General features: G+C 38.6%; 1 protein-coding gene across 1 annotated transcript in view; it reads left to right on the plus strand.

Moving 5' to 3' along the window:
- Positions 1 to 13,588, plus strand: part of adamts18 (ADAM metallopeptidase with thrombospondin type 1 motif, 18) — a 91,909-nt gene that overhangs the window by 37,837 nt on the left and 40,484 nt on the right. The window contains exons 6-14 of the mRNA XM_052143170.1: positions 3,858 to 4,137; positions 4,737 to 4,936; positions 5,930 to 6,013; positions 6,239 to 6,398; positions 7,723 to 7,828; positions 8,547 to 8,684; positions 9,444 to 9,597; positions 10,953 to 11,048; positions 11,742 to 11,890. Of these exons, the coding sequence (XP_051999130.1) occupies positions 3,858 to 4,137; positions 4,737 to 4,936; positions 5,930 to 6,013; positions 6,239 to 6,398; positions 7,723 to 7,828; positions 8,547 to 8,684; positions 9,444 to 9,597; positions 10,953 to 11,048; positions 11,742 to 11,890 (1,367 nt within the window). The remainder of the gene's footprint in view (positions 1 to 3,857; positions 4,138 to 4,736; positions 4,937 to 5,929; positions 6,014 to 6,238; positions 6,399 to 7,722; positions 7,829 to 8,546; positions 8,685 to 9,443; positions 9,598 to 10,952; positions 11,049 to 11,741; positions 11,891 to 13,588) is intronic.

Consider the following 13,588-nt stretch of genomic DNA (forward strand, 5'->3'; position numbering starts at 1 on the left):
ACGTAATGTAGATTTAGCCTAATATACAATGCAAATAATCATAATATAAACCTAAAGAACCTTATGCAAATCTAACCTTATGCAAAATGCAAAAAATCATAATGCAGTCTTAAAGAAACTATTGCAAAATCCAAAGAATCATCATGTAACCTAATGTATCTTAAAGAAAGGACACAACTTAAATGCACGTTTGCTTATTCAAGCAGACACATATTGCTTTTGAATTACAAGTCTCAGAATTGCTAGAACTGCAAGTTTGTCCTTAAAAGGGGTTAATGCTGAAATGTTGTTACATTTGCTGGAAACTAGGCCCTTTGGCTGTTTCTTTCTGGACTAGCAAATTTGAGACTGCATCGTAGAAATACTGACCCAAACCAAATAAATGGTGGAATAAATGTGGAAACACATCTGTATAACTTATAATGAAGCAATTAAGGTCTGACATGTTTTATTAGTTATGGCTGGATGTGCGCATGTGTTGGCTTGCTGTGGATGTGTCCCACGGCACCAATGCTTGTCACTATCATAGCAGACGATAAGGTTTGGGCTCGCCTTTGACCCCACACCTCATTAATCATCTGCTCATGAATATCTGACCTCCTCCACTTACCTCTCAAACATGCCATCTAATTCTATTCTGAAAGACATATAAAAAAACATTCCAATGCACACTCGCACACACACACACTCTCCATAGACATAATGATTTTTATTCTGTACGAACTATAGATTCTATCCCCTAACCCTCACAAAAATGTCCTCATAAACCACATTTTTGTTTAGCATAATACCCTTGTAATTACCAGTTTGTAACACACACACACACATTCCACGCACAAATTAAAATCACGTTATGTCCTAGTGATATTATTTAAAAGCAAAAGCTGTGATTTATTTAGATAAATATATAGCATGTGCAGTGCTTTTGAGTGCTTATGAATGTGTGGAGCTGGTGTTGTGCTGTCACAAAGACACAAATTCTCATGCCTTTTTAGAGATCCTTGGCTCATACAGGGAACATACAATCATGAGCATCGCACGCTCTGTTTGTAGCAGATGACAGCAGGCAGAGTGCTAATTCACTTTTTTGGCAGTCTACATATTTATTTAATTAAATAGCAGCCTTTTGCAGTTTAATTGTGGGAAGCTACCATCATAATGTCACAGTGTCTTGGTCATAACAACACGCAGGACCACTTTAAAATAAAAGCTCTGCCAAAATAAAAGCTACATTTAATTTAGGGAAAAAGTATGACAGCAATTGATCACTACTGTATAGTTATGTAATATTCACTGAAATACCACAAATAATAATGATAATTATAAATGTTATTATATTAAACAGTAGATCACATTTGAGATGCTCTGTTTTGCAGCAACTCCAATGTTTTATTTTAGATTTTGCTTTGAGGTTCTCTATAAAATCACTTCATTTAATAAAAATAATACAATATCATGTTGAAAATAATTTTTTTATACTTTCATTTGATAAAATTTTTAATGAATACATTTATTTTAACACTATTTTGATGATACAAGTGAAATAAATGGTTAATATGGAATTCAGAAAAAAAATAAATAAATCAAGTATCAGTCTTAGTATTGGCAAAAATGTTTTCTTGAGACATCCCTACTAAATACAGTTTAAAAATGTTGGAGCGCTTAATCCCGTTCTCTACACACACAGTTCGGTAATTTACGGGAGTGACTGCCGCATTCTACTACTGAATTAACTCAGGGTAGTGAAAAACATTTGTATAAATTTCATATTGTGTGTATGGAGTTAACTGTTTAACTAGTTGTTAATGACGTGATCAATTGCTTCTGTGAGAAGGCTCTGTCTTCACATTGTGTAAATCACACATGTGTCTTAATTCATTCATAATGTATATTACAGTCTGTCCCTCTCCACTTTAGTTTCTCTCATCAGCCTTGCGGTCTTCGGGTAGCTCATACATTACAGTCCAGAGAGACCGTTCTCTGTTTAACAGCAGCCGCTTAAATGCTCATAAGAAACACAGTGTCTCTGTCGATGGCAGCAAACTAAACATTTCTGGATGATAATACATCTCTGGTGGATAATCTCTTTGCTCAAAAACAGCAAAAATGGGTTAAAGTGGTGGCATTCATGTTTCTTCTTCACAGGCGTGAGACATTTCAGTACTGCTATGGTTATCTCTTGTCAATCATCAAATCTGAGGGAGTAACTTCTGTATTCCATATACACATGTAATGAAAAATCAAGGGATTCACTCATGCATTTGAATCCGGTTGTCACTCCTGAAACTTTAGCGTAAATGTGACCATTATGTTGCACAGTGTACTACTGCTTTTACCTAAGATCTCACTGGGATCATATCATATAGTCTTGACAAGTAACAATCATAAAGGACCATAAAAATCTTAAAGTGTGCACCCAGCGTGAACCAGTCAAAAAGCCATGTTGGAACTTTATCAGCATCCTGTGTTGTGGACTGTATTTGAAAAGCTGATTTAGGCTTCCTCATAGTTTATCCTCAATGAGAGGGAGTATCCTGCTCATGCAGTTAATTAGATATTTTCTAGGGCTGAGAGTTGTTGAGAGGGGATGCAGAAACGTGAGGTTCTCCTCTCTTGAGTGTCAGAGTTAGTCATGCCTGTCATGCCTGGATTGTGGCCATGCTAATCGTCACTGTAAAACAAGCTGTTGAATGCTTATTCTGCAAATGAACTTTTCTCTACTTTATGTACTAAAACATTTGAGCTCCTGAAGATGCCTTCAGAAGCCCCAGGCTGCTCTACATCCCTGCCATGTTATCGTTTGTTTGTTGTGTACTGACAGCTGTAACTATGGTGATGCCCATTTTTTGTGACTTGGGAACAGCTGTTTTTTAACCACTGAAGTTTCAGCTGGAGGGACTACGAATCCCCCACCACTAGGAATGTGCACTGATGGTCTCCTGGAGGGCTTTTCTCCCATTACATCAAACACACCTAAATTCCTGCATGACTTTGAGAGGTCTACTTCTAGGATTTGATATATTTTCAGCCCCAGATCTGCATGCTTTGATTTTAACTTGATCTGAAGAGTTCTAGTCTAGGCTAAAGTGTCTCTTTCTTAAAGGAATATTCCAGGTTAAATTCTATCGACAGCATCATGTAGTTTCATATTGTACAACGATTGCATCATAATCGACATTTAACCAAAAAAAGTTAATTCTGTTATATATACTCACCCTCATGTTGATCCAACCCATATGACTTTCTTATGCGGAGCACAATAGGAAACATTTTAATGCATATTGCAAGTCATCTTTTCAATACAATGACAGTGGATAGAGCCTCACTTTAAAGTCTAAAAAGGACCCAAAAGTATCATAAAAGTAGTCTATGCTACTCTTGCATCATCCAAGTCTTCTGAAGGAATTGACTGAGAATTGGTTTTGATGAGAAACAAACTGAAATGTTAGTAATTTTTCACCAAATTGTTGATGTCCGTTGTACTATTGTTCCCCACTTTAAAGCTTAAAAAGGGATCCAAAAGTATCATAAAATAGTCCTCAACTCATACACCATATTCCAAGTCTTCTGAAGACTTGCAATAGGTTTTGGTGTGATACAACCCAACATTTTTCAGCAATATCGGTTTCACGTTCATGAGTGGTATGAAATAAGGTCGTTCACAATATCTTATGTTTTCGCTCGATAACTTGCTTTGTTTTTAGCGATGAACAATGAATGTTACACCGGGAACATGTTCATTTAATCTTTTTTATTGATGGTGCATACTGTACAATATATCTGATATGCAGTCCAACCCCATTTGCCCTGTTATATGGTGAATCACTAATAGCCTGCCCTTCCTCTGTATTCTGCAGTCAGGTCTGATCCGCTTCTCAGACAAGGAGCTTTTCATCACTCCACTACCGCAGCATTTAGCTTTAAGACACAACTACAGTGCCCCCTCTGGACATCACCCACATATCATCTACAAGCGATCAGCTGAACGCAGAGTCCATGCTGAAAAGTATGACTGGACCAGCAGCTTTCAATCAAACAACCCCTATGAGGACCATCATCATCGCCGTCACCATCATCACCATGACTACCAGCATGGAAAACTTCAGAGACAACATTTCTGTGGACGCCGCAAGCAATGTATGTAAGGGAATTTCTTTTTAGCTATTTGTAGATGGAATGTTCTTTACACATTATATACTTATAGGACTTGACAGCAGTAGTAGTTGTAGTAGTTTACTCAGGGGCCATTCAGACCAAACACATGTATCTTGTGATGTGTTTTAAAGTTCAAGTTCTTTTAACATGACATGGCTTCTGAAAAAGTGTCTTGTGCACGGCAGAAGATGCTGAAAATAATGGAGACGTGTCACAATGGTCAAAGGTAAAAAATGGCAAAGATTAAGGCGAAAATGTGTTTGTGTGAATGGCCCCTCACTGTAACAGCCAAGCCCCCTGAGATTTAAACTAATTCCAAAAGCAAAACTGCTATATAATTTTCATCTGTTTTACTGAATGAATTGAATGAATGCTCGGAAACAGCAAGTGAAGTGAATGACTGTGAATTTCCTGGTCTGTCAACACCTCCCTGGCGCTTTTTCAGGGAGCTGGCTTGGAAAAAAGGAAAACCAGTTATTTGAGGCAATTTCCATTGTGTTTTGCTTTCTCTAACTCTCTTTCATGATCTTCCATTCTTTCTTTCTTTCTTTCTTTCTCTCCACAACTCATCCTAACTATAGATACACCCAAGCCTCCTACGGAGGATCACTTTGTCATGCCTGATGAGTTTGAACAGCAAAGACGGGTGAAGCGCTCACAGTTTACATCTAACAAAGAGAGGGGCCTGAATGTGGAAACTCTGGTGGTGGCAGACAGGAAGATGCTGGAGAAACACGGCAGAGAGAATGTCACTACCTATGTCCTGACTGTCATGAATATGGTGAGCAGAGCTATCAGGGTTGAGAGAATATTAAAGCCAACAGTGGCATTGAGAGTATATTAAAGACTCCATGAAATCAAAATTGGAATTTTGTGGCTTTTAGTCCATGTTTATAGAGCATAACAGTCCCCACCCATTTTTTCAGACGTCTCGGTTCTGGAAGTATTTTTCTCAAAATATTCAGAACAATATTCAAGTAGTTTGAGAGTGTAGGGTGACAGATTAGATTGTGTCATTCACAATGTGTCATGGAATTGGGTGGCCACAGCAGAGCTTATTTGGTGTGCTTGTTCACTGCGATTCTCTGATTGGTGGATAGTTGTCCTGCAGGATCATGGGTAGTGTAGATATTCATCAGAATTTGTCTATTAAACATGATGAAATAACATGGACCAATGGCTCCAGCAGCAGCATCTGGACCAATGGAGAAACTGAAATGTATTTTTACTTCTGGTGGCGCTCTTTAACTTTAAAGCCAGTTAAATACTAGTATACTCTTTAAAGTTGACAAAATTAACTTTTTACAGATGTACACATTGAAAAAAAAAACCATTTTGGCCATTGTATGCCTTGTTTTTGACAGTGCAAGTGGAGAGAGACAGGAAACATGGGGAAAGAGAGTAGGGGAATGACATGCAGCAAATGGTCCGGCCAGCCGGGAATCGAATCGGGGACTCTATCGGGGGCTATCGAGTCACCCACAGATATATATATTTAAAATTTACAGTCTTTGTTGAGGAATACTGACCAAAAATATTGATGACTCATCTCGCACTACACAGATTTTTTGCCAGTTAAGCAAGAAGGTTCATAGATGTGGCGTAACTAGTTTAGTTTTAAGTTCTTTTAAAAACACATTCGATATGCCCAGCCCAAATTTCATCTTCCAATGTTCATGTTTAATAGAAAATGTATTTAGAGGATACTTATTCCTGCATTTTAATTAACCATTTACTTCTTGGTAAATATGATAATTTGTGTTGTTTTAACCAGGTTTCCAGTCTTTTCAAAGATGGAACTATTGGAACTGATATCAACATTGTTGTGGTCAGCCTCCTTCTACTTGAGAAAGATCCGGTAGGACACGCTAAGCTATAATATATTTATTGTTCTCATTAAACGTAAATTTGATTTGACTTATCGCTTTCATTTTTCAAAGAATCACGGATCCTTTTCATCCTTTCATACGTTACAGATGCCTGATCATTCATTACTCTCTTCTCTCTCTCTCTTGCTCTCTCTCTCTCTTTCTCACAACCCCTTTGAACACTTTTGATTCTTGCTCTGTATTGCTGGTATCAGCTGGGCCTGTCTATCAACCACCATGCAGACCAATCACTCAACAGCTTCTGCCAGTGGCAATCAGGCCTTATAGGAAAAAATGGCAAGCGTCACGATCATGCTATACTTTTGACGGGGCTGGACATCTGCTCTTGGAAGAATGAACCGTGTGACACCTTGGGTAAGGAAGGCACTTGTCACTCCATCTAGCCCCAGAAGTGGGTCATGTGTTTTTAGTATTCAAGATGCTTCAGGTCGAATTACACAATGCCAAGGTTAGAAAGAGCTCATGTTTGGTGATATGTGTCCTAGTGTGCCCTTAGGCGAGAACTTCACCTGAATGAGTCCAAGAAAACTCAAATCCACTTTGCAGTCACTTTGGCAGCTTCTCTTGTCTTTGCTAAGTTCTGTATAGAAGCGTCAGCCAAATGTAATGAATTCAGCTCTAAAGCTCCAAACCACAAGTATGCACTTCTTTGAATGTATGGCAAAGGGAAAATGACTGTTTTTTAATTGCCTGTGTATGATGTGTAACTCAAACCAAAGCTTTTTCTTTGTCCATACAGTCAGTGTGTGTCTGAAAGTGTGTTTATGTGTACAGGGATCCTGTTTCAAACTCTGTAGCTTGGAAAACATTGTGGTGTGTTTAGTGACACTTAAATCTAAATGTTAATGTTTTCATTAATTCCGTGGAGATTTTAAGGTCTCTTTAAGCAATGAATTTGTTTCACGTTCCCAACATGCATTAACCCACTGGAAAGGAAATTCACAAATAAAATATATCTCAATTGTTTCTACTGGGCAACAATGAGATTAAATGTAAAGCAAATGGGGACTTTTGATTATGTCTCCTCTTTTTCAAATGTTTCTTATGAGAAACTTGCAAGTAATCTTGCAAGTGTCTTCTCTAAAGTTTCAGATGAGACCTCAACAGGTCTCTGACAGGTCACCCTGATGAAGGCTTTTTAAGCCGCAATATGTCAGTTTGTGGTATGTTTTAATCCAACAGCCATTACTTAATAAAGTTTTTTTTTATTTAAACCCTATTCTGAGTGCCTTAGACCACTAGAGCATCTGAACAGACTATCCCTTATCCAAAGAGCACCAGTGGGAAGTATTATACACCCAAGTAGCACTCCTTTCATTCTGTGATTGACTGAGACCTCAACAATGTTTAAACTGTGCTCAGATTTGCCAAGATACCAAAGTCTGCAATTAACTTCAGAGATTTCAAAACTAACTCAAACATTTCTCATCAAATTCTTATGCATCCACATTAATTTGACAATGCTACGCTTAATGGATGACAACAATTGTCTTCTAATTTATTACACATAATTTATTACACATAATTTAATTCTCCTCAGTTATAAAAGAGAACATCTAAGCAATATAATTTTCCTCTGGGAATGTGTCTTCATTTTTCACCCATATGTTTTGCCATTATACCTCCCTTCCTGGTTCTGTCCTATTCCAATCTGTCTTCTCTGACTTTCTGTATGTAGGTTTTGCTCCGATTAGTGGGATGTGTAGCAAATACCGTAGCTGCACAATAAATGAAGACACAGGGCTGGGCCTCGCTTTCACCATCGCTCATGAGTCAGGACACAAGTATGTATCACGCCTGCTTTTAGGTCTCACTCCATTTTAGTTTGGGAAGCCATATGCTGTGCAATGGGCAAACATTTTATTTGTGTTTTCTGGTTTCTACTGAGATAAGGGTAAGTTTATATTGTACGGTTGAAATCTCGATTTATGACAAAGCTGCTTTTTTTGTCTTAATGTTGGCGTATTCTCAACATAAACTGGAACTAAATTTGCCCTGGAAAAGCACCAGGCTGATAACATGTTTTGGGATTTGTTATTTTTAATGGTTTATATATTTTGGTCAAATGAAAAGGACACTTGCCCAGAATGTATGCAATGTTTGGGGCAAAATCTTCCCCAGCTAAGAGCTATTAGTCAGTGATTTATTGAGGAGTGGTCATTTCTAAACACATGGCATATCTCGCCAAGACTGCTTATGTCTTAACCATGATGTGTGTGTTCATTTTGATGCATTAAATAGTTTGGTTCTTGCAGGGCTCACAAAAGTGAGCTTATACATTTTTTGTATTTAGTAGAGTAGGGAGATTATCAGAGGGTTTTATGGGATGAAAGCTCTGCTAGGTTATGGAGGTAATGTCCCACCTGACTCAGGGTGTGGCTTCTGTCCTGGGGCTGTACATTAATAGTCTCAATGGGTAAAACTCACATTTTCTCTCTCTCTCCCTCTCTCTCTCTTTCCTTTATTCCTTCCTTTATTCACTCTGTTTTCAAATGATTCCAGTTTTGGAATGATCCATGACGGAGAGGGGAATCCCTGTCGGAAGACCGAAGGGAACATAATGTCTCCTACACTGGCCGGCAATAATGGTGTTTTCTCCTGGTCTGACTGTAGTCGACAATACCTCAACCGATTTTTGGGGTAAAATCTAACCTTCACTTAAACACATTATTATTTAATTTTCATATTTGAAATTACAGCTGAACTAACCAGGGATGTGTTTCCCGTATAACGACGTAACTCACTGCGTAACCACCATATTTAGATGCATCATTGTAGAAATTAACTAGCAAGTCATGACTGTTTCCCGAGACCACAGCAACTATGTCACACATCCATTGTTCATACCACTTTGGTTGAACTATCGTTAATGATGTTACTCAAGGGGTGGAGTAATAACTTGTTGGTAATGATGGAACTTGCATTTTTCAAGGTTTTATTGTTGAAAAAGTTACTATGTTTTGCCTATGTTGGCCAGTATAGCCTTGCGCTAAGATTTCAGTTTTACATCTTATTTAAAGGGATAGTTCATGCAAAAATGTAATTGTTGTTCTAAACCTGTATGACTTCTTTCTTCCTTGGAACAAAGCAGGCGATATTAGGCAAAATCGTAAAAATCATACGCACTACATATAATCTCCATTAGTGTTCTACAGAAGAAATAAAGTCAGCAGATTTGAAACATGATGATGATTAAATGATGACAGAATTTTCATTTTTGTGTGAACTTTGCCTTTAAAGCGATACAATAAACAATAACGAAAAAAATATTTTGGCTTAATTTTTATCTGCATTGCTTGGCTTGTGTCCCATTTGAAAAACAACAAAATGTTATGATAAATGTCTTTTTTAATGATTGTTTCTATGATGATCTATCTTTACGTGCATATGTGTTCACAGTACAGCTCAGGCTTCATGTCTAGTGGATGAGCCCAAACAAATAGGTCAGTACAAGTACCCTGAGCAGCTTCCAGGTCAGCTGTATGATGCGGACATACAGTGCAAATGGCAGTTCGGCTCCAATGCCAAACTCTGCAGCCTGGACATTGTAAAGGTAACCTAAAGTGTTTAAAATGTGTAATTATGCTTCATATTGGAGCATTTCAATGTATCTTTATACTAAATGTGTTTGACATGTAAGAAATAACTATTGTTAAAAAATTAAACTTCAGTCAAACCTTTGGACAAAACACAATGCAGACAGACTCACAATAAGTCAAAGAGATTTAGTTGCTGGTCTCAGATATTTAATTGTACTTAAACCTGTAATGTTTTTGTGGAGTCGTCATGGTCAACACAAACACACATCTGAGCTTTGGAAAGAAAACAATCTACCAAGAGGAAGCCCATTGCCTCACAATCTACTTTAAGTCTTCATTCACAGCCCATGGACAAAAGTTCAACAAAGATGGACTAGGCCCCATTTGGCATCCAATATAGCCTTTAGAGTTTAACGCACACATTGATATGCAAATAGAAAAACAGTGAAGACTAAGGCCTGGAAGAAAGAGGTTATGCTTGGGAAATGAACATTGCGAGAGTCCATCTGTGGGATTAGCTCTCATGCTATGGACTTCCTCTTTTAAAGATTTCTCTTGCCTTTGTGTGTTTCTGAAAACGTCTACATCCACTGAATAGAGTCTTGAACATCGACCTTGATGGAAGGCAGCTGTACATCTTAATTAAGAAGGATTGTGGTGATAATACCCAATGTTTTTGTTTTCTGCCCCCCGATGCAATCCTGTTCTTGTCACAAAGTCGTTGAGATGTAATTAGCCATGGGAGCTTGCTTGCAGAGTTAGGAGCCATTCGATTGTTTGTATGTCCATCTGCACTGCTTGTAAAAAAATATATATTTTCATGTTAATTTGATTCATGTTTTTGACAATGTGCTATGTAGGAGCACCATGTTTTTATGACTCTGAGTCAAGTTAAAATAACTTGAAATTATTAGCACTTTAACTTAATCTCAAGACACCTGCATTTGTTCTATTCGCTGTGCAGCATCTAGATTTTTTTTGTGTGAGAAAGCTTTTTGTCTGAATGGCCCCCTTATCTACTCGTTGATCCAGAGTCCAGTTTTACTAGCTTTTGTAAGCCATGTCTCTCTCTCAGTGTTTGCCAGATGCAATCGGGCAGTCTGCCAAAAGTGGACGTCTCCCAACCCCTCATCACCCATTATTATCGCTTTATTGTGGGAAGAAACAAAATGCACCGATAATAGCATGTTTCTTTTGGGTAGAACAGTGATTGATTTTGACAGGGTTTTTTATTTGTTGGAAGAGTTGATTGGCCTTTGCTGTAGGAACACAGGTCAGCGTGGCGAGGTGAAAGGCAGGGAGGTTAAAGGGTTCCCAGTGTGTGTGTCTTTCTTTGAATGTGTTTGTTCTGTGTGTTTGTGCCCACCAGGAGATCTGTAAATCATTGTGGTGCCACAGGACAGGGCACCGGTGTGAGACCAAGTTCATGCCTGCTGCCGAGGGCACCATCTGCGGACCAGACATGGTGAGTGAGTGGTTGTCTGTTCAGAGTCTCCTTGTCTAAACTCATTGAACTTCATTTTACTAAGGAAGAACAGACCACACAGGAAGAAGTCTAATGAAAAGACCAGCATCGCCAACATGAGATGCATGTTTCCACTTCTGGCGCATTTCCAGCAAGACTTTCTTGGTCAACCATGATCTGCAACCAAGTCTGCTGCTGCTGGTGATCACAGGGTTCCCACAGTCATGGAAAACCTGGAAATATCAGGGAATTTCAGCAGGGAACACAGATTGACACCTAACCACATAAATTCATACAAGTTTCTCTAACTTTCACTTCTATCTTTCTTCACACACCTGCGGTATAATTTGCGTTCGTGGGACGGTTGGCCCTATGAGTCCACTATTGCAGTTGATGGGGATAAGGGTGAGAGGTGCTGATGTGTGGGACTGTGTGGCTTGGCTGGGCTGAGTCCGGCTCTTCAGGTGAAGCACTGGGCTCTAAACCAAACCAGCAGGCTCAGAGATCTCAATAGCAGATTTACTCTCTGCTTTACCTCACATCCGCTCTCACTCTCTCTCATGTCTCTTCTGTCTGACATGAAATAAATCAATCCTGCTATCTTCTCATCTACCACACAAAGACACTTATTTTGATAACCACAACCCATAAATTTATGGTCAATGTGAAATAAATATTCTTTTCATTTTGCAGTGGTGCCGGAGAGGACAGTGTGTTAAGTATGGTGACAATGGTCCTAGAGCCGTGCATGGCCAGTGGTCTGGCTGGTCAGAGTGGTCTGACTGTTCACGTACCTGTGGTGGAGGGGTCATGCATCGAGAGCGATCCTGCAACAGCCCCAGGTAACAATGAATCATCTGATATTTAAGGGAACAGGGATATTGTGCAGTCACCTGGTCTTTATCACAAAATAAACTCAAACAGGGTGATCAGGACTTGTATCACCCTTAAACGGTTTATTTTGCACTAATGACGGCTCAATTTACACTATACAACTTATTACATGCTACTTATCAAATAAATAAAAAATCGACATAAACTTGATTTGTTGAAATTATGTTAATAAAGAGACTTCAGAGTCTCCAGAAATACTGAATTCAACCTCCAGTATGCATCAGAGTTCTGATAAACAACTTGCGGTGTTTATTTCGCAAGAATAACCTTCTGACTGCACATTGTCACACTTATTACATGACTGTCTGCCAAATAAATAAATCGATATAAAATATTAGAAATAGGAATGATTACCGCAATACCCAGATGACTGGTGAAATATCACTTATATAAATCCTGAATCTGTGGCCATTATTCAGAAATATTAGACTGTTGAATGCCGCGACTGACAAATCAGAATCAAGTATTCCCGAGAGCCATGTAATAAGCCTTTGTATAATATGGTGTTACTTAAAATTCAGTCTGTGTTGTGTTTGTGAGCATCTGGCATCAGTCCAAAGGCTCTCTACATGTCAGTCCACTGAGCATCTTTCCATCTTCAAGATTTGTTGAGCAGCCACAAAGTCTCCTTATTAAAACTGGTCTTCCTCCAGTTCCAAATGGTGGAAGCACATGTTTCCTGACTAACTGACCCACTGCCACTGCCCCTAGATTACTGCTGAATTTTGACACATTGAGTAATCTAGGATTATGTGTCTTCTGGTGTGTCAGTTCTCACTTACTGAGTTCATGCTCTACTGACGGCACAGACTGCGTATGGTCAGCGTCTCTACAGATCTTGATATTTAAAATAGCTGTTTCTGAACATGGACAATCACTTCTCCTCCTTGAATAAAAGTGATTGCTGAATATTTGAGTGTCTTTCTAATGGTAGAAGTAATTTTTGTGAATTTACATCCAGGTGCTTCCTCTGTGTATGTAATGGCTGGTTGATATGAGACTGGGCTTTTGTGGACTGCAAGTGGCTTGACATTTGGTTTGGTTAAGCTGATGGAACTTGGGATAGTTCTTCATCAACATTTGGCAGTCTAGAGTATTGTAACATATTTCTGTTGGAAGAGGAAATACTCTTAGTGCCTCAGACAACCAGGCCAACATGTCTGACATGACCAGTTCCAGTAAAAGCAAAAAAATAACACAAAGAAAGAAAGAATAGACTTAGATGGAGGACTTCATTGGAGCCCTGGAAATACTGGCCATTGTAACCTGAAATTATTCATGAAAGACTATTTAAGAACTATTAAATTGGGTACAAACAGTATAATCTCATAGGATGTATTTAGGTGGAATTCTGCATTTCATTTAGAGCTTTTCACAGATGCACACATTTTGGAATGATGCTGCAAATTAATGTTTTTGGAAAGTGCAGCACATTGCATTGAAATGTTTTTTTTTCCTGTGCTATAGCTAGAGGGTTATTTTTAATTCATGAACTGCACTATGCTGTCTAGAAACCTTTAAAAAGATCTAAATATGTTACAATACAATTCTTCTTTGAGAGCAGATAGTGCAGTGTGAGCAGTTTAACGATGTTTTCTTCTGCTCCCTGATTCTGATTGATGGTAGAGAGGCTTAGGGTGCAGTGT

The sequence above is a fragment of the Xyrauchen texanus genome, chromosome 2, assembly GCF_025860055.1.
Source record: "Xyrauchen texanus isolate HMW12.3.18 chromosome 2, RBS_HiC_50CHRs, whole genome shotgun sequence".
Lineage (NCBI taxonomy): Eukaryota > Metazoa > Chordata > Actinopteri > Cypriniformes > Catostomidae > Xyrauchen > Xyrauchen texanus.